Below are 22,830 nucleotides of genomic sequence, written 5' to 3'. Positions count from 1 at the left end.
TAGTCAGCCTTAATACAGTTACATTTAGCACTCATACCCTGTTCTGTAGGCCTTGCAGATGGCTGCTGACCACTTGTTTAATAGACATTCAGCAGGTGCACTTATGATTTATATGAATGCTAATTTGTTGAAAGTGAAAGTCATATCTAGGCTCATCAATCATTTTTGGGTTTGTTTCTAAATATAACGTACTTTATGATGGTAAAAATATACCGCATGTTAAAACAAACAACCAGTTCTTCAAAAAGTTGGAGTTTGTTCCATGTAAATTGCAAACAAGATGTACAGACAGACATTTCTAATGCATCATTCGTTTTGCAGAGCACAAGTTTTTCTCATAGATTATATATATATATATATATATACTGTATATATATATATAATTTATTTTTTTTTAGATGTAAAAATAAAAATGAGCTATTTTTATATTAATAGGATTCTATTTTCAGCCAGACATGCTAAATTAAATGTATAAAGTGCTAATAAGGTGAATAAATTATTTTTACCTCCAAAATGCTTTGTTTAATTAGAAAAATAGATTGAATATTAGCAAAAAAAGCACAGGTTTCTTTTAGGAAACTATGGATAATTATCTAATTTTTGTTGAGAATTGTGTCCATTGTGAAAGGTTAGGATGTTCCAGAGGCAAAAGTCAACTTCTATATTGCGAAAACATGTTTGCTTCTAATTCAAGGTAAAATGAAAAATACTTTTGTAATGAACCACATCTTGCTGTTGCTGCAATAGTTTGTTATTCACATTCCATACAAGCTGAAGCCATCTATGTTCTATTAGCAGTGAAAAAATATATAATTTTTTTTAATCTAACAAAATGTTTCCTATGCAATTTGCTGATTAAATACAACAATGCTGTCACCACTGTAACCTTGTCCTGCAGTATATACTGCAATACAGCTCAGTCTGCTCATGAAATGCACCAGATGTATTGGTAGAAATCAGGAGCCAATTACTGCTTGTGAAATACTCATTTCTACCAAGAGATATTATATTTGTATAGGAAGAATAATTTATCACATTAAATGTATGAAACTGTACATATACAGTGAGTTTATCTGTTTGAGTAATAGGGTTTATATAGGGAATAATATAACACCTCTTGTAAAATAAAAGGATAATATAAGTCACAGGTCATTGTGAACTCTGGTGGGACTTCTTATTAGGGATTCACCGAATCCAGGATTCGGTTAGGTATTCAGCCAGGATTCAGCCTTTTTCGTCAGGGTTCGGACTGTGGGGTCCTGGGCAAACCGAATCCGAATTAGCATATGTTAATTAGGATTTGGAATAAAACTCGGAAGTGTAACATTTTCACTAATTGCGCACCGACATTTAACCCTTCTAAATCCTAATTAGCATATGCTAAATAAGATTCGGTTCGGTATTTGGCCAAATCCCTTAACATGGATTCGGGGTTCGGTGCATCCCTGCTTCTTATATCCAAGGTCTAAAACCCAAACAAACCAATGCTGCTGGGCATTACTAATCCCAGCAATCCCAGAACACCATGTCAATGTCCTTCCTCCTGATGTCATCACCCTACATCCTGATGTTATCCATATGTCCATCAGTGTCACCCACCTGTCATCTGTCTCCGGACATTAGGGTTGCCACCCATTTCCACTAAGCACCATTTGTAGCTGGTCATGTCGATTAAAGCAAGTACTTCTTTTTGGAATTGATGTAGGGGAAATGCTGTGAAGTTGTGGTGCTCTGCCTAAAGTGGTTTTCCCTGGGTTTCTGTGGGATCTTGTGGAATGTTGTAAAATTATAAAACATGTTTACTTACACTAACAGTTTCTTCCATTGTAGGCCAGTTGGGCTAGATGTAAAATCAAGTGCTTTTCAGTCAAGAAAGCAGGCAAACCTCTACCCAGGGCCAAAGGCAGGTCTTTCTAGCTTTTCCTTAGCAGATATGTAAAACAATATAGCCTCTAGATAGAATAAGATGTGCAACAATGTAAATGTTATTAACCTTTTTAATATTGTTTTAAATTGTTTAGAGTATGTTTATCCACACAGAAAAGCCTGTGCTTTGTTACTGTTCTGCAACAGTTTGGGGCATTTAGGTATTTCTTGATTGCAGTAATCAATGCCTTCTGTCATTATTATTACCACCATGTATTTATAAAGTCCCAACATATTGAGCAGCACTGTACGGTATTAAATAAACAGACTACTTACACAAATACAACCCATACAAGAGGGCCCTGCTTAGCAGTGCTAGATGATTTGTGTACAGAAAGAGACAACGGCTAAATCACAGGAGAGGGAGTGAGTCAGGCAGTCAGTTTGAGGTGAATGCTGCAGATTACAGATATTTCATATGAACATCTACCTGTAGAGCATGTCAATTTTAATGATCTTTTACCTGCTGTTATTGAACTGCACAGTTATCTCTGAAAGCATGCTGGGAGTTGAAGTTCAACAGCAGTGCACAAGCAGAAGATTGAAGATAACCTTGTGATTATTTGCCCCTTCCTCCTTTTTAAAGAGATACTTGGATATATGGGACTATTCCCTCTTTAGGTAAATGTGATTTTTAAATAAAATAAAATTAAATATATAGTTTGGCACCAATACCCCTACAAGAATATTTGCTTCATGCTGATTTACCCCTGTAAACGGATGCCAGCACTTAGCTGTTTTACTGTATGCAGGTTAGGGAAGGGTGCAGCACTTGTTCCTATGGGAAGGTGCAGGGCCAGGTTACAGCATAGCATATGTGGGCTGTATACACAAAGGCACTCCGTGAGGCACAATTCACACTGGCAACCTGTGGGATGGATCAGTGGATAACTAGAAATATAGAATATTGACTCTTGTCTGTGTTTGATGAATTTTAAATGAGATTAAAATGAAAGTAGTTGCAGTCAGTGTGCTTAGATGTTTTCCCCTGTACCTTGAGGAGAATTGCTGGGACATCACAGTAATGCAGACACACAGCTAGAATGCGGAATGGCAAAATGCACCATAAACATTTTCACATGCACCTCATCTCCAAATATTGCTCTCCTGCTGCATTATAAGTGGCAATATTGCTGGAGCTGAACATTGTCTATTGTATATAAAGTGTTATAGAAAAGCCCGTAGCAGGACCTGGCAGAGGGCAAAACAATGTAGGGATGCAGATGCTATCTCCTAATCCATATGTGACTGATGCTGAGCCTCTGTGAAGGAAATTCCTTTTCCTTCGGTATGGATGCAATGTTGTTTTTTTTTTTTTTTTTTTTTTTTTGCACATTACTGCTGCTGTACTCCAGTGTCAGTCATTGCACCACAGCCAATGCTCACAGGCCAGAGCTTACAATCCTACATCGTATTGGTGGCTGTGGGGTGGGTGTAACTGGGAGGGGAGGGCTGCAGTATTCTATCGACAGTGCTCTAGCCATCTCTCTGCTTCATCATCTGATGGGAAAATCCCCTGGAAGGGCAAAGCTTCTCTGTGTGCCAAAATAGGAAGAAGAGCAGAACAGTATAGTTATCACACTGCTGCAAATCATGATTCTCTTGTGAATTGGCAAAGAAGCTATAGCGTGTGCAGAAGCCACGGCTACAGGGCAATAACAAACAGCTAGAACTGAACAAGGTAAGAGGCTTCTTAATACATCTGAATGCAAGAAGAGTTTGCTGCAGTCTGCTGCATACAGTGTGGAGCTAACAGGAGTCAGGGTATCGTGGTGCAGACAGGAGCACAGCAGGAGGTTTTCTGATCTGCAGGATACTGTCTCTCCAATGACTTTGGGTTACGATTGTGTCATTTCTACATTTCCACCTATATTCAAAGCATTTTACTGAATTACTTCCATAGGCCATCAGTATAGCTAGATATAAATATTTACACTACATATTGCACATGATGCAGTGACAGCACACTTTATTTCCAAGGTTCTCATGATAAAGGTGCTTCAGGTTTATAGCATATAAAGTAAGTATCCCTCATAATTGTTTTACCAATACATAAATAGGTTGTTATAGACGTCCCACGGTAAAATTGGCCTGTTCACTAATAAAGAATATATGTAGAATATGTAACCCTCTCGCTCTCTTTATATATATATATATATATATATATATATATATATATATATAATTTGTTTATTGTTTTTTTTTTTTTTGTTTTGGAGATATGGGTACTACTTCCACTGTGTTATCTTCAGTAATGGACGGCAGTGCTGTTTATCGAATCTTTATGATATTTTGCCTTAACAACTGGTAGCAGAATATATATTGGATTTGAGAAGATAACAACGCCTACTGTAATTATGCTATGTTCATGCAATATTAATGAGAAGACACAGCCAGGCGAATAAATTAATAAGAACCGATTATTTCTTATAAAGCATTGCTTTCACTCTGCAGCTCTCTATCAACTTTCTCACTTCCAACAGTAGCCAGATATGAGGGTGTTTCATTTGAATTTCACCAGCATGACAACAGCAAACAGCATGTTTAACACACTTGCAGCTCTTCCTATGTGCTGTCTGCCAGGTGCTGGGCTAGACAAGGTGTGATAGGCCCCAAACCTATGCACTGATACTGTTTTTCTGTAATGTGCTGAGTATAGATAGAAAGGAAGAGTGCATTAATATTTAACATTGATTGGGTATCTCATTGGCTATGCTGAAAGAAATGAGAAGCTCAAAATAATTCTTATACTGTAAATCAGGCACCTGCAACCTGTCGCATCCTAGCTGGTAATGTAAAATTAGCTTTTGGTGAATGCTGCAGGCTTTAGTTATTATGCTTTATTTATATAGTATGAGCATATTTATGACAGAAATTTTCTAAGTGGTTGTCCATCACTTACATCAGCCCCAGTGGAGCTTACATGCTAAGGTTTCTATCACACACATAATTTGATCATAAGATGGTTAAATTGCCTGCATGTCTCTGAGTGTGGGAGGAAATCAGAGTAGCAAGAGTAATGCATGCATGCAGACATGGGGAGAGCATACAGTCTTCTTGCAGGTAGTTTCCAGGTCGGGATTGGACTGAGGGGGCCCGATCACTGCAAGACTGGGCCACTGACATTGAAGTCTAACAGTTACTGAAAGGCAGCAGATTGTGTTTGTGTCCATATATGTTTGTAAGGTACAATGTTTACTGCAGTCTTGTAGAGTAATTCAATGTAATGTAGTAATAGAGAGAGTTTGTCTTGAATGCAGTCTTCAGTGTGCAGTTTTAAATTGGTATACAGTAGTACCCTGAGTTTACGTTTCTCAGGGAACGGCATCAAAACAGTGTAAATTCCAGGAAAACTTATAATTCTGGAAAAAAAGATGCCAGTTGCCTGTATGGGTCCATGAAAAATTTACATCAATTGGGTAAACCATTTAATCCGGGGGGTATGTAACTGTCTGCTGTATCTGTATAAGGGCAATGTTAGATGGGCCGGTTTGTCTATCACCTCTCTTTTGATTAAAGGAGAATGCAAGTCAAAGTTTAAAAAGCATACTGCCCAATAGTCCTCCTATTGTTTAGTAAAAACGCCACATTTTTGGCTCACCTAATCAAATATTTACTCAGTCACACTTACTTCACATTTCTAGAACAGGCAGCCATCTCTAAAAAGGTATTCTCCCTTCCTTTCCCTCCTTGCTTCATACTGCACATGTGTTTCATTCCCTCCCCCCCTCCCCTCTGGCAGATCCGCTTCTGATTGGCTGGTGGGCATGTGTAGCTCAGAACAGGTGACAGGATCAAGTTACACACATGCTCAGAGAATAGGAAGGCTGCCGCTGGCACCTACAGGAAGGGGAGAGAGATTTCAGTGATGTCACTGTAGTCTTCACACTGCTGTAGGCTGCCAGCACCATATCTCAGAGAAGCAAGCAGGGATCTGGGAATTTAGATATGCAGTAAGTACTTAAAAAGAATGCCTTTAGGCTTACTTTTAATTTATATTAACCTTTCATTGTCCTTTAAAGAAAATGGACAAAGCCGCATGTAAAACAGTTTACATGTGGCAATGAGTCGTATTTGTCGGGAAAATGCCTATTTCCACTTTTTCCCACATCTACTCTGAATTGCCACATGCCAAGTGTTTTTATATGTGTCCTTTAAAGTTTACAGGCTTACACAAGTCATGGATATTTAGGCTAGACTCTTTCATTTCAAGAAAATGTAAATAATGGTTTAACTTAAATTTGTTTAAGAACTTGTTGGGGGTGGTTGCAAGGTGGCAATACTTTTGTTCACCAGCATTTTGAGCGGTTTTAGCTGTACCAATTTATTTTCGGGGGGTTTTCAGTATGGCTGTGCTGGACACCACACCAGATGCTCTAGATACAACCCATTTTTATAGATTTGTATTGATGCAGCTTGTCCTTCGTACTAAGTTTGAAAATGTATTGACTGCTTCAAGGACACCCACATGCTGTAGTGTGAATACTCTTCTCATTTCATGGGTAAGCAGCCTATATTTTAATTTTATGGAAGTACTGTAATGTTGTTAGTTGGGGTGGTAAACATCAGGAATTAAAGAAGAGTATGCAGCGACATGCATTTATTTAAAATGTACAAAGCCTGGTCTTTAAAAGGTACTTCCAAATGTAATTATTTAAGTTATGCTCCACATTTTGTCACAGATATGGCCAAATTCCAAACTAAATCCAGCATTCAATGCATCCCTAATATCATAAAAAGTAGTTCTCAGAGCCTTTGATCTGACTGGGGTCATAAATTGCCTTGGAGAGCTACGTGCAGCCAATGGGCCTCCAGTTGGGCAGTCATGTTCTGCAGGAAAAATGTAGTCCTACAGCTTTGCTCTTAATAAAGATATATTCCTTTGTGCAGCATAAGTTCAATGAATAAGGCTTTGCTGAACATACTTTTTGGCTATATTTTGTTGTTGTGCCAAAGCATACAGATAAGCATAAGTCCATTTTGCAGAGAGATTCCTCTATGATCAAACATGGAGAAGCTTAAATTTCCCTGTTGCCCTTTTTAGCTCATGAATTAAAAAAACCAAAGATTTTCCATGCAATCCACGTGTTAGGAGGCAAATCAGTGATGTCAGTGGGCAGAGTGATCACACTAGTAGGTGAAGCAGTGAGGTAAGTAGGCAGAATGTAACATAACGGCGTGTTGCTGAAGGATTCTCCATCAGTTGGGAAACAAAAGGGCATTTGAAGTATTGGGCAAGGGGAGAAACAAGAGGCTATTACAGATTTACTGCCACCTACATAGCCAGTAATTTCATAATACTGGACGGGAAATTTCTGCAGGGTGGCAGCCCTACATTGAGCTCATGTTGATCAACAGGGAATACTTTTCCTTTAAGAGGCCTATTAACTGCCCTTGGATTTATAAAGGTTTACTAACAAATCAGCACAGCACAATAATTCAGTGTCCTGAATTAATAGTCAGGAAGTTTAAGTTTTAAGAGAGTTTCACTGGATGATAGGATTAAAGTTATATGAAATACTACTGCGAGCAATTCAATCAGAGGCTTGCAAGCAACACGTTACTCATCTGCCCCTTGCATGTTTCTCCCTGTGGCCTCAAAGCAGGTGCTTACCTTTAAATTTCTGGGTCGAAGGCATAGTGGCTACCAAATAGTCAATCACAGCCCTTTGGCATCACCCAGGAACTTTTTTCATGCTTGTGTTGCTCCCCCAACTCTTTTTACATTTGAATGTGGTTTACAGGTCAAAAAGGTTGGGGTCCCCAAATTTTATCATAAAGGTAACTAGTTCTAGGCTAACTGCAATAAAGAAGATCTAGTTATGTAATTAAAGATGTAAATTGTGGCACAGGTTTGCTCTCCTGTGGAAACCCATCAAACAAACAGGATTAGCAAACAGGTATCATGTACTAGTCAGCTGTTTAAAGAAAACAATTTGTTGGTTGCTATGGGATTCTGCACGTGGGCAACCGTTGTGCCTTTTATTCCATATAGGGGTTATTGTCCATATTGCATAGGGATATATTGTTATTATTCTTTTATTGTTATATATCTTTAATTCTTCATAAATGCAGTTTAATGAACATTCTACCCAAAGGAGTTATATGGTCATATTTCCCAAGTCAATTTAGTAAACATGTGACTGTATTCTCTCTGGAATTCTCACTGCCGTTTTTTGAACTATTATAAGATGGCCATCATTTAGCAGGTTTCATGGATGGAATAGGTTCTTGTTAAAGCCCAATTATAACGCAGTTTAAGCTCTAAAAAATGTCCCTTTTTAAAGCCATCAAATAACCCTAATTATGCAGGATATTCAGTTTATTGTCTGAAAGGCACAGATTTATGGGGACGTAGACATTATTTGGGGCAGACCTGGGGCATGGTGAGACCTAACTAAGCTTAACCTTGTAAACTGAAGATGTATTGACAGTTTTGCAGTTGGAAATATTGGGAGGTATATTCCCTTTTACATATTACAGCTCTACTCATTGAGAGCTAAAAATGCATTTTATTATACAGGGACTTACTAGTTTATGTAAATAAATGGATTTTTTTTACAGTCCTGCTTTTTAACTCTGTGCTAAATAATGTATGAACAGAGAACAGCAGAAACAAATATTGCTGTGGGGCATTATTACACTGACCGGCCATTTCTGATGTGTAGGGAATTGTGTGCAGTGGAACGTAAATAAAGCTTTTGCACAATGTGTATTTGAGGCATGTAGATAATGACTGGGGTCATAAACAATAACACTCAAATGTAAATTAACAGGGCAGAACTGAGTTTGGGGAGCTCCACTACAACACTCCCTTGGGTAAGAGGTGCTGGAGGTTTTAGTTCAGCAGTATCTGTAGGACTATAGTTTGGGAGAAAAATGACAAGTGCTGCTTCATTCCTCTCCTGGTATTCCTGCAATATGTTATTCTGCCTGTTACTGCCAGCCTAGCCAGGAGGAAATAATTTCCCTGCTCCCCCTGTCTACAGTATCCACTATTAGGATCCCAGGGCAGTGACCACATCTTGCAGCTCCCAAAGACAACACTGCATGATGCTTCTTGATATATGTGGTCTTGCTCCGAAGTAAAGACTAAATGCAGCCTCTCTTTCCTTATTTGTGAAAAATAAAAAGTGCAATAACAATTCTTTACTTCTTTCTTAATATATGTCCCAATTAGTCTATTTGCTGTATGTTAGCACACATGCTATGTCCAAATTGGTATGAAAATATTATCTTGTTTAAAGCTATATGTATTGATCATACAGTATATCAGACTGGGAAGCTAACATTTTTCCAATAATGGAAAACAGAAATAGAGAAAATGTGAAAATGCCAGACACTGAACATTTTTAAAATAGCTTTAGTTTCAAAATCAGATTGTCTAATCAAACTGATTTAAACAGCACTTAAGACATGCCATTTTGTATTGCAGGCACACAATCACACTTCTCCCTGCTGTCTCTAGGTAAAAAAAGCTGCTGGGTGCTCATATATGTTCAATCTCTGTAATCTCTTTAAGAGCATAGGTACTGGATCATCTTGGCTGGAGCTGGTAAGGATTACCACTCAGACGTGACAAACTAAGCATATTACATATATGAACTTAACTTCCTCTGGTGGGGAATTTACATACCGTATATACTCGAGTATAAGCCGAGTTTTTCAGCACACAAAATGTGCTGAAAAAGTCTCCCTCGGCTTATACTCGAGTCACAGCCTGATCTGTATCCCCATGCTAGCGATTGCTGCTGCCCCGCCAACCCGACAGGCTACCCTGACACCTGCTTGTAAACGGAACACTCTCCCGGGCAAAGCTACTTTCTTATAGGTCCGTGAGGCAGTCAGTAAAACTTAACTGACCTATAGGAGGAGTTGGCTTTGCAGGCAGGCTGGGCACAGTGATGCATGAGCAGTTTAATTACCTGTAATATAAGTAATAGAAGCTTACTCCTTTTGTATCCCTACATGTTGCGCTGGTCTGAGGGCACCCATGGGCGCAGGCCCAGTGGATCTCAGCGCCAGCGCCGGATTTGTCCTTCCGGCACCCCGGGCCATCCTCGTTGGTCGCCCCTAAGCCCCCCCATGCGCATGCACGAATGCAGAACCACCCCCTGTGTGTGATGCACGAACGCGGAACAATCCCTCCCCATCGCTACATAAAGTGAGCATGTTCTTGCATTCTGGGTTGGACTGGTCCCAGTCACTCTGCCGCCAGCCCACAATGCGTACCCTTTCCCTTTAAGAGGAGAACCGTATTGGAAGCAGCAGGCCATGCAGTGACACTTACAGATCAGGCAGAATCTGGTTGTGTAGGGACAAAGCACGGAGCCAAGTGATGTTATCTGTGGTACATGCTACATACGCACAGCACTGACAGTCTCTCCAAGGTACTAGTAATAGATATATATATATAACGGTTCCCTTTATAGATACATATAGATCCTAATTATAGTTGGTCATAATTGATTAAAGTTAAACACATATCAGGTGTGTTTCACTTCAATCAATCAAGAATTACCTATAATTAGTACAGTATTTACCAGTATTAGCAATACTGATCAGGTATATCCATATCATGTGATCAGCATTGCTAATACAGGTGAATACAGTTAATTATTATTAATTACCGTAATTTAAAGTTGGACACATTGTTAATACCAATCAAATTGATTATTGAAACTTAGCAGTAGCAGCTGCATTTCCCACCCTAGGCTTATACTCGAGTCAATAAGTTTTTCCAGTTTTCTTAGGTAAAATTAGGTACCTCGGCTTATATTCGGGTCGGCTTATACTCGAGTATATACGGTATGTCATTGTTTTTCCTATTGAACATGTCTGTATATTCTGCTAACATTTCAGTTGTGGTAAGTCTTATGCTCTTGGCCCAGAAACTAATCCTGTCATTAGTTTCAGGTCTCTTTTAGCCCTGCCCATTTTAATGCTTAGGACTTGAAAAAATGATTAAAATAAGTGCTCATACAACAGCAAACACACTTAAAGAGCTCATAAGACCATTACAGAAAATAGATCAAATTTTAAATTATATGGGCAATCCAAGGTTTCAACCAGCCTTACCCCCACAATATCTGCAACGATGGATACACACCCCTTTTTTACCTTGTGAGACATAACAGACCGAGCGGGTGGTGGGCTTCTCCCACGGGAGACTCTGAATGATAAAGCCCCAGGCCTCTCCCTTATGGTATGAATACCTCCAGTTAAAATATTTCTTTATGCCTACTTTATCATCTGAAAGATGTGACCCCCTCACATCCTTTGAACATCTAGCGGCCCAGGGCCTCCCACAAAAAGGTTTAATTTCCTCCATCTATAAGATACTTGGCAATCCTTCCTTAGAAGTGAACTACAAACATAGCTATATGCAAAATTGGGATACCCAGGTTAGCAGAGAAATTGAAGAAAGTGAATGGGAATCCATATGGGACAATATGAAACGAGGTATCACCTGTGTGAGACAGCAGGAAAATATTTATAAATTATCAAGTATAAATAAATTTAAAGCAACTGGACTTGTTTGATAATCATTGAAGACGTTTCACTTCTCATCCGAGCAGCTTCTTCAGTTCAACTGACTGGTATGGGAAGTCCTCAGCATATATACTCTTCCACTAATCCCACTTTCTGAAGAGTTACATAGTGCTATTGTGATTGGATTAGTGGAAGAGTATATATGCTGAGGACTTCCCATACCAGTTGAACTGAAGAAGCTGCTCGGATGAGTAGTGAAACGTCTTCAATGATTACCAAACAAGTCCAGTTGCTTTAATTTTATTTATACTAGATATACCATGACCTGGATGAATGAAAATCTTCATAGACATTTATAAAATAATTATGTTCTGGTATCATACACCAGTTAAGCTGCACGCATTATTCCCAGAAACAACACAGGACTGTTGGAAGGGATGCGGGCAGCCGGGAAACCTACCCCACATATTTTGGCATTGCCCTCTAATACAACCATTCTGGGATGAGATCTTGACGCTGCTATCCCAGATCACACTGACAACCCTAGAGAAAGATATTGTCACCCTACTTTTGGGCTTTCGGTTGCCTGTACCTCCATTGCGGCCAAATGTAAGACGTCCACCATTCCTTCCCTCTCAGAAGTAAAACGGAAAGTAAACAATATTAAGCAATTTGAATATAGCCTGGCCCGACTACAGAATAAAACTCCCCAATGTCTAAAAGTATGGTCGCCCTGGGACATGCTTGCCCACCCAACTCAAGAATAAACCTGTGTACCATCACAACTAGGCAGCCCCTCGATACCCCTCTCTTTCCCTTGGTTAACCATTATGTATTACCTCCCCTTCCAACCCCCTCTTTTTTTTAATGTAAACCTGTTATTGATGACAACTTTACGAACAATGTCATAAAACGCTTTAATATGTGATGTTAATTTTCTCTTGTTTACAAATGGAAAAAATAAAAATTGTAAGTTACAAAAAAAAAAAAAATTTTTAAATTATATTGGCATCTGGTCTTGGCTAATCTGTCATGGCCCAGCTAAGAAGGTAATCTGTTTTGGCTTCCTAGACCTATAATGTGTCCTTCAGGCTTCCAACTAATAATAAGCATTTGCCAAAGTTGGCGAATATGAAAAACTGGCCATCCATTTTCACCTGATTTACCTAAGATTTAGTTTAAAAAATTCTTGTTTTTGTTTGTGTGTTTATTTATATGAGATAATGGTAATATGCCATTATGATTCACTGTATTTTCAATTAGTTATCAAGATAGGATTCAATAAATATAGACTTATTTTATGTGAATCCAAGTGAAGCTACCATTCGGTTACAAACTGTCTCCTTAGTTATGTTTCTTATTACATTACGCTCCTGTACTTTGTTGTACTCTGGGTTAACACACTAGAGAACTAGTTGTCTGATTCTAAAAATAAGTCCTTACCCCCACATTAATTAACCTGTGATAAAAAAGCTAAAAATTATTATTATTAATATTATTAAACTAGGACACATCCCTCTCACTATGCTCCTGGTATCTCAAGTATTCAGTTGAGTTTAAAGTGCATTGTGATCTCATTCTAAAGATGTTACTGTCCTATAAAGCACAGAGATGTTAATACAGTAGTTGCTGGCTGAAAACTCATTTACCTTAATACAATTTTTATCTTGTTTAAAATCCCTTGCTAAATTGAATTAATATTTTATGAATGTATTCACACTATACCTCTATTTGTGGTATGGCATATGTGGTATTTAGAAGGCCTGGAGTTCCAAATTACATATTATATGCTGTCTTCTATCCTAGTATATAAAACCGGTGTCATGCCACTTCACTTAGCTTCTTGGTTGGATGTTTCTGGGTGTAACCTTTATTACACTGAGGGTGTGGTGCCAGTTTTGCAAATGGAAATGTCTGAAGGTGCTGCTGTGTTTTTTTTCTCTGTGCTTAATGTATAGGGCTTAACCTCCTCAGCTCTGGTGTAAGGTTCTTTATTGTCTCATGAAATGATTAGCAGCTGACGTGAGATTTCAAATCCCACCATGTAAAGAAGTCTTCATTCATTTCTCCATAGCTCAGCAGTTCATTTTCCTTCAAAAGCTCATGTCTAAAGCTTAATCCCCACACGGAGAAGACTCATATGGATAACTGACTTGCTCTTTTTCTTTCCTGGAAAACACTGACAAGCAGTGTACTCTTGGGAATATTTTTATGGACCAAAAGAGTTATTCGAAATCGTGATATCTGCAATTCCTTTTTGTACCCTAAGTAAACACTACTTACAAAACTTTTGTCGAGCGTAGAAATAGTTTTCCTTGAAAATTAAAGTTACTTTAATCATATGAATATATATTATGGGCCTATCTCTATTTGTATGCATTTATATATTTTATTATCGTATTGAAAAGACAGCATTTGTACTGGTCTTTATATGTGTTCATATAGTTTATTTTTCTATTGCACAGCACAACATTTGTATTGGTATGTGTATGCATTTGTACATTTTATCCTGCTGTTTTGCACAGCATGTTATACTGAATCTTTATGGTAACAAAACTAAAAATTAATAATATTGTTTGGTGAATGGTATGCTTATGAGTAAGTGTTTTAAAATGCTAAACATTGTGTGTGGGGGGGAATGTTCAGTTCAGCTAATTAAAAAGGCAGTGCAAACTGTAACCTAATTTTTTAAGTGAGCTGACAGCATTCTATTCTGGTATGTCTGTTGGGGCTTTCAGCAAATGAGAACTGTGAACACTGGGACCACATCACATGGGAATATTTTTCCACAGTATCTTTGATTTTGACACTAGAGTCACACCAACTATATTGCTGCTCCATAAATGAATATTTAGACTGTGAAAATCATTTAAAAAGGATGTATAGAAGGTTTTATTTAAAAAGACTCTGAAAACATTTGCAGGCAAAAGCTGTAAACATACACTGTCTCTTCATCTGCAACTGAGCAATTCATAAATACATACATAAATCTTTGTTTGATAAGTCATGTCTGATCATATACCCCATGCCTTACTACTGACTTTTTGCAGTGTTACACTATATATATATATATATATATATATATATATATATATATATATTATATATTTGATGATAGACATGAATACCATTAGCTCCTATCTGATGTGCTTCAGTTTTTGCCTCCTGATGAAAGTCCCAGTGGGGACTGAAACGTTGAGGCTTGCTATGTTTATTTTGCTCTTTTTTTCTTAATAAATATCATTTTATATACATTTGTATGAAACCCTGTGTGTGCTGGCATTACTCCTGCAATATTTTAGTTTATATGGCTCTTGCACCCAGGTTGTATTTTTTTGTTAGTGGTGTGCACCATTATGATCTCTGTATATATATATATATTTATATTTGTGTGTGTGTGTCAGGGCTCTCTGTGATTTTCTTTTATACCATGGGCCAATTATTTTACATTTTTTACATATTTTTTTTTTGGGGGGGGGGCACTGGTGTCATACTGAGCTGTCCCCGAAGACCCTGGAAATTCTGGATGGGCCACAAGTGTTAAAATAATAATAACCCAGTTTCACATTACTTCTTTTCTGGTTTCTGGGGTCATTGACCCTAGCAACTGCATAGAATTTTAAATTCCAAGTTGGAGACAACAGAAAATAATTCAAAAACGACAAAACAAACATTTGCTGCAAAACTTCTGCAAAGATACACTTCCCTATTACTATTACTGTTATTGTCTTATTAGTTTAACACTTAATTTATATTTGGAATCTTAATTAGCTCATTGTATAAGTTAGTATAATAGTCCAGTTAACTGTAAGCTTTTACCATGCACAATAAGATGGAGGGGTTATTGGGACTAGTTTTCATTATGCAATATTTTTTATTATTATTTATATTTACAGAATTTGAATATAGTACTGAAAAGATCATGTAAGAACATGTTAAAATTATTGGTGTTTAATTGCACTTCCTCGAGTGCAGTACAGATATAGGATCTATTATCTGGATCTGGATAAGGGACCTTTCCATAAGTTGGATCATCATAATTGAAGTCTGCTAAAAATAATTTAAACATTAAATAAACCCAGTATGAATGTATGCAGCTTTGTTACCATCAAGTGCGAGCTTCTGTTCTTACATGCTACTATTATTACAGAGAAACAGGAAACTTGTTTTAAAAATCAGAATTATTTGCTTAAACAAAATTCTGACTTTAAAAACAAATTTGGAGTTTTGTGGATGAGTTTCTAGATAAGGGATCCCGCATCTGTAATTCAGTAGGTCTGGGGTGTCTATATAAATGGTAGATAGCCTGTCAGTCAGCTGGAGATTCGTTGCTGGAGCCTGACTAAAGAGAAAATCAAATAAGTGGACATTGAGGAAATGTATTAAAGTGTGAATATAGAGCTTGCCACAGTCCTCAGGGTTAAATATTTGCAGTTCTCTGTTCACTTGTATGCAATTTTTATGGAGGTGTTTATATAAGTGAAGTGGATGGAAGATGCTTTCACCCATTGATAAATATGGCTTTAAAAATTCCCTACAATCAGCAGAATTTTATTCTGGTTGACTGTGGCGAGCTGAAGTTTTACTCTCCATGAAGTGGATAAAATAAAATCTGCTGACAGGATTCTTAGTTCACGCATGGTTTTTGTAAGATCATAAAGGTGAGGTAATTATGAGTGATCATAGTAGGTACATGAATAAACTAATAGTATATAGATAAGATTTACACATTACTCTGCATGGCTTTGATAATGAGATTTCTAAACCCATAACAAGCAATTGGATATGTGACATGAGCTTAAGTGATATTTGTTACTAAAGTTGCTCTTTAGCTCTTTACTGTAGGATTCTGTGTTGAAAATTGAGATTAAAAAGAGAACAGCATTGTAACTAGATCTAACAACCTTGCTTGGCAAATTGTATTTATGCTGTTTTGAAAATGTATCTTTGTGCTTATCAGAGGGAAACCATAAATAAATATTATGGGTGGTTATTGCCTTGTTTTAGATGATTATTACAGATTTTCTACTGAATAATATATGTTAGGTAACTTTAAGAAGAAATAGTCTGAAGGGAGGAAATGTGTGCTTATTTAATATTTGAAGCATTAATAAATTGGCATGTAGACTTCGTATTTCAGAGTCAAATTGTCTGATTAATGTCTCTTCCACTTTCATCTGCAATCTTTTTGAGTCACTCCCATCTCTTGGATGCACGCCTAGAGTATTGCTGCAATATGTGTTTCTTTTGGTTATTTTCCTCTCTATGCATATCTTTACAAGCAAGGCAAAGTTTTTTTTCTTCAAGATTAGAATGTAGAGTTATAATATCATACTGCCTTCTTTAAAGGGTGGGGTTGCACTTGTTTCATTTGAGTTTTTATTAAGCAGACATTTTCTCTTTTTGTTTTTGCTAGGTTTACTTGAATAGTGCCTTCTGTAAAGTCACTTTTGCCAGAAAGTACTAAAGCGGACCATCTGCGTTATCAGGGCTTTCTGCTTGCCAAACACACCGGATCCTGCTCTGAAGGGTGGATGTATCCACCATGTCTTTAATTGCCAATGACTCAACATGAAATGGAATGAGCATCAGCGAAGAAAAAAGATCCTAACCGCACCATTTGTGTGAATTTCCCAAAAGGCTGACATTAAGCCGATCTCCAATAAAGAGAAACTCTGTTTTGAGAAAAAAAAATATACTTAATTGTAGAGACGGTGCAGTTAGTTTGGAGTTACTTCATGGAAAATAGTCGTCAGCATATTGTCCAGCCATCCTGACATTTCCAACTGCTGAGCTTTGAGAGCATGTTGTTTTTAAAGTCCAGATTAAGTGGGGCAGCCTGATTGATGAGTAACTTTGGACTGATTAATAGGCTTTTTCTTATGGTGCTTCAAGTGCCTTGGACTCCATTCAGCAGTCTACCACCCCACAATTTTATTGTTTTACTTTTATTGCTAAAGCTTTTAGGAGCATTAACTGACATTTGAACAGTTAACAAGAAAGTGTTCCATTTTATTCTTTTTTATCCAATCATGGCTTTGAATGTAGCTCCTGTAAGAGACACAAAATGGCTTACATTGGAGGTGTGCAGACAGTTTCAGAGGGGGACTTGTTCAAGGTCTGATGAGGAATGTAAATTTGCACATCCACCCAAAAGTTGTCAGGTTGAAAATGGAAGAGTTATTGCCTGCTTTGATTCCCTTAAGGTAAGTAACAAGCCTTATTACTTCTAGTGTTATTTTAACTAGGTTACTGTGCAACATGAATAGAGCTGTCAACTTTGTTATATGCACTCTGTGGAGGACATGTTTCATTGACAGTATGAATGTATTTATTGCAATTGTCAGATTTCCCGCAAAAGGGGTAAAATGATATACTGGCACCTCATTTTTACTAGCACATTTTTTTTATTATTTAGCTTTTACCAAATGGATCTCCACCAAAAACCTTTTTTGCATAATGTAAAAAATAATGTGAAAATGTAATTCTAAGAAACTTTCCACTATAGATTTATTAAAAATGTCCAGTGCTTTTAAAGTTATTTGTAAATGTAATTGCTACAAAAGAACAACAAATATATGTCAATATGTAAGGAACTCCTAGTTAATCCAGTTGCTTCCCAGGCCGGTGGTACTTTTTAGGAAAAACACACACTGTTCTTGAGAAAAAAGTAGGGCAGTTTCATGCCACCATTTTGCTTACATTTACCAGGCAATCCCAAGGGCAGACTTAGGCCAACATTCTACTCTACTGCGCATGCCTAAGTCTAAGTCTGCACTAGGGGCACCCAGGAAAGGTGAGTAAGATGGCAGCAAGGTGCTGTTTAGGGATTAGACTCACTGGGGGTGCCAATATGGATTGGCCTTTTTTGTCGTTTAAAACCAGTATCTGACTGTTTGCTTTTATACTATGCCTTACTGGTTCTGACTTCTAAAACCTGATTAAGAAACCTGAAGGAGAACTGATTTCTACTACATTGTTTTAAGAGTCAGAACCTGGAATAAGTGCAGAAAAAACCAAGGGTACAGCTTTCTACCTTTTTATTTTGGCTGGTTTTAAATAAACATGAATACTTTTAAATAAATCCACACAATATGATAGAAGTAGCCTAATGTTTGACATTCTCTGATGATAGAAAATGATAAATAGAATGTACACCAGTGGTGAGTGAATCTGTCCCTTTTTGCTTTGCCAAAAAATTAGCAATTTGTGAAATGCAGTGACATCAATAAGCATTTTTTGCTGACTTTTTTTTTTTTTTTTTTTCTTTTGCAACCATGGGTGTTTTTCCACAGTGAAACCAGGCGAAACTTTTGTTCATCACTAATAAATACATCCCTGCCCTATCTACTTCAACAATATTCAACTCCACATAGAATGCCAGTGTTACTGTTAAGTGAACCCAATACACAAAGCAATGTTAGTCTACACCAGGGGTCCCCAACCTTTCTTACTCGTAAGCAACCAAAACTTGCAGCCAAGTCAGAAATGCAAAAATAACTACCTGGTTTGGGGGCAACATCCAAGGGGTTGGGGAGCAACATGTTGCTCACTAGCCACTGGTTGGAGACCACTGGTCTACATACACAGAAATTACAGTACAAAGCAGGGTGTCATGGTTCATGATATCTCAACATGGTGCAAAACATTGCAAATCCCCATTCACTACAGAGCACAAATGGCAGTATCGTGCAGTATTGTGTTGAACTTTATGTACCACTGAACCTGATCTATGTGTGTTTATATATATATGTTGTTTATGATAAAATAATAATGTACCCAGGGCTGTGGAGTCGGAGTCGAGGAGTCGGAGTCGGAGGCAATATTGGGTACCTGGAGTCTGAGTCGGCAAAAAATGAACCGACTCTGACTCCTACTAAATTTAAATGGGAATTAAAAAAAAAATTAGGCAAGTTTAAATGTCCCAATTCACAAACAGTCATAATTAATTACTTCTCTGCTATAAGAATAAAGCCCAATGCACGCAGTGCATAAACGAACACGTTGAGTGACCATGAAGCTTTTCATTGACTGTATGCTTCACTAAATGGGACGTAACGCACAGTTACGGTGCAGCAGCTCCACTGCGTCGTGTTCCTCTGTTATTGGGAACACAATGCCCACTGGGAACCTAGCCTAACTCTCACTGATAACTAATTAAGTAAAAAAAAATTGCAGGACTAGATATACTTGTATACGTGAAGGTAATGGATAGTCAATAGTTTAAAGGAACAGTAACACCAAAAAATGAAAGTGTATAAAAGTAACTAAAATATAATGTGCTGCTGCCCTGCACTGTGTGTTTACTTCAGAAAATCTACTATAATTTATATAAATAAGCTGCTGTGTAGTATGGGGGCAGCCATTCCTGCACCGGTACAGCTGGGGTGTGTTTGCTACAGAAACCCTACTATAGTTTATATAAATACCCCGCTGTGTAGCCCCGGGGGCAGCCATTCCTACACTGGTACAGCTGGGGTGTTTGCTACAGAAACCCTACTATAGTTTATATAAATACCCTGCTGTGTAGCCCCGGGGGCAGCAGTTCCTGCACTGGTACAGCTGGGGTGTTTGCTACAGAAACCCTACTATAGTTTATATAAATACCCTGCTGTGTAGCCCCGGGGGCAGCAGTTCCTGCACTGGTACAGCTGGGGTGTTTGCTACAGAAACCCTACTATAATTTATATAAATAAGCTGATGTGTAGCCATGGGGGCAGCCATTCAAAGGAGAAAAGGCACAGGCACATAGAAGATAACAGATAAAACACCATTGTATTCTACAGAACTTATCTTTTATCTGCTATGTAACCTGTGCCTTTTCTCCTTTTTTCCAGCTTGAATGGCTGTCCCCGTGGCTACACAGCAGCTTATTATATAAATTATAGTAGTTTTACTGTAGCAAACACACCAGTTTTACCAGTGCAGGGCAACAGTGCATTATATTACTTTAAAGCTCTTTTATTTTTTGGTGTTACTGTTCCTTTAAGACTGAAGCTTTAAAACATTTGAAAAACTGCTGTAATTCAGCTGTAATGTTAGCTTAAACTTTAAACATGATTATGGGATTCTAGGGAAATCATTAGGAGTATTGATAAAATTGTCTATCAGTTTATTATCAGTTCAGTTGTGTTTTAAGTGCCCCTTCCTGGATGTATAAAATACATTAGCATATTAAAAACAGAGGAGTCGGAGTCGGAAGTATCAGAAACTGAGGAGTCGGAGTCGGAGAATTTATCTACCGACTCCACAGCCCTGAATGTACCCACACAAAACAGTTGCTTAGACCACAATATAAGGGTTGCTTACACCATTTCTAGTGTATCAGTATTTTACTGTACAGTATATATTATACTTTAATGTGTTTGTATTGAATTATGAGCTGTGAAATTTATTTTTCCAATAGCTTATACTTCAGTAAGAAAACGATGGCAGAATATTTTTTATTAATTCTGTTTACCTCTGAGACGAGGGGGGGATTATACAAACAAATGTTTAATATATACAAAATATAGTGTCTGTTGTTCCACTGGAAATTGCAAAATAACTTATTGTTTTAGTTCCTTTCATTAGGAGATCAACATGGTTACTTTCCTCTGTGATAATTTGGTTATGGTTATACGAAGAATTTCCTTAGGAATAGTTCAATGCACTGAATGTTGTCTTATTATCATATATCAATTCCTGAGAGGGGGGGAACAGCTGTCTCATATAGCTTAGAGCTAAGGCAATTACTGGTAACTGAAGTATGTATACAGGGTTGTGTGCATCTAAATAGAGTTTCTGTACTGTGTGTTTGTTTTAGACTGCCATCCTACATAAAGCACTGACTGTGTTCAATGCAGCATTAACTGTATCTCCTGGAAACGGAAAAGAAAGACTACAGACCAGTCATTAGTTATACTGACATACATTATTACTCATTCTTTCTTAGGGTTTTAATGTTTATGATAACCATTATGATGTGGGTTGAGCAGCATCTCAGCCAAACAATTCGTAAATCACATCAACCCATGTAAAAAATTGTATCAGAATCCATTCAGTATTAAAGGAAAACTATACCCACAGAATGAATACTTAACCAACAGATAGTTTATACTGTGTTATGTGGCCTATTAAAGAATCTCACTAAACTGGAATATATCTACCGTATATACTCGAGTATAAGCCGAGTTTTTCAGCACTAAAAATGTGCTGAAAAAGTAACCCTCGGCTTATACTCGAGTATATGTGTCCGTGCATACCTACAATTGCGCGCACTCTGGCTCGTTGAACGCACTCATTGCGCGCAGCGCCCCCCCCCCCCGTGGATGGACGTGTGACCGTGCGTACCTGTGCCCGCGCACGTACACAAGCAATTAATCACGTCCGTCCTCGGGGGGATGTGTGCGCAACGAGCACCAGAGTCAGCGCCAGAGTCATAGCCAGAGTGCGCGCAACTGCAGGTATGCACGGACACATGTGGAGGGAGGTATGCACGCAAGAGTCAGAGTCAGTCAGAGTGCGCGCAACTGCAGGTATGCACGGACACAAGTGGACATGAGGCATGAGCGGACACAGATGGAGGGGGGGAGGTAGGTATGCACGCAAGTGGAGGGAGGTATGCACGCAAGTGGAGGGAGGGAGGTAGGTATGCACGCAAGTGGAGGGAGGGAGGTATGTATGCACGGACACAAGTGGAGGATGGAGGGTGGGTGCGCGAAACGAGCGCGTTACATCTGCACATCCATCTGCACAACGAGCCAGATTAAGTAATTGGTACAATAACTTGTTATTTACAAAAATTACATTTGTACTAAGTCCAGTATCAAGAATTATTTTGTCCTTGTAACTACTATTGTAGTACTGTGGTGGGACTTGTACACTGGGGTCCAAGTACTTGATAATTAGTATGGCAGCTTCCTTAGCCTTCCCAAACTTGCTTTTGTCTGCTGCTGTAGCATTTTTCTTTCCCTAAAGTTATCTATTTATTTATCTGTTACTTATTTGAGTATTGAAACTTAGCAGTAGCGGTTGCATTTCCCACCCTAGGCTTATACTTGAGTCAATAAGTTTTTCCAGTTTTCTTAGGTAAAATTAGGTACCTCGGCTTATATTCAGATCGGCTTATACTCAAGTATATATACAGTGGCTTGCAAAAGTATTCGGCCCCCTTGAACTTTTCCACATTTTGTCACATTACAGCCACAAACATGAATCAGTTTTATTGGAATTCCACATGAAAGACCAATACAAAGTGGTGTACACGTGAGAAGTGGAAGGAAAATCATACATGATTCCAAACATTTTTTACAAATAAATAACTGCAAAGTAGGGTGTGCGTAATTATTCAGCCCCCTGAGTCAATACTTTGTAGAACCACCTTTGGCTGCAATTACAGCTGCCAGGCTTTTAGGGTATGTCTCTACCAGC

General features: G+C 38.1%; 1 protein-coding gene across 13 annotated transcripts in view; it reads left to right on the top strand.

The window, feature by feature from the left end:
- Nucleotides 1-22,830, top strand: part of mbnl2 (muscleblind-like splicing regulator 2) — a 92,278-nt gene that overhangs the window by 29,140 nt on the left and 40,308 nt on the right. For 12 of the 13 annotated variants that reach the window (XM_012957322.3, XM_012957323.3, XM_031896158.1 and 9 more), the window contains 1 exon segment: nucleotides 16,835-17,624. In XM_012957322.3, the coding sequence (XP_012812776.1) occupies nucleotides 17,451-17,624 (174 nt within the window). In that variant the 5' untranslated portion in view covers nucleotides 16,835-17,450. 13 annotated transcript variants of the gene reach the window in all.

This window comes from Xenopus tropicalis, chromosome 2 (genome assembly GCF_000004195.4).
Source record: "Xenopus tropicalis strain Nigerian chromosome 2, UCB_Xtro_10.0, whole genome shotgun sequence".
Taxonomy (NCBI): Eukaryota; Metazoa; Chordata; class Amphibia; order Anura; family Pipidae; genus Xenopus; species Xenopus tropicalis.
The sequence above is the reverse complement of the archived record's forward strand: the minus strand, read 5'-3'. Positions and strand labels throughout refer to the sequence as shown.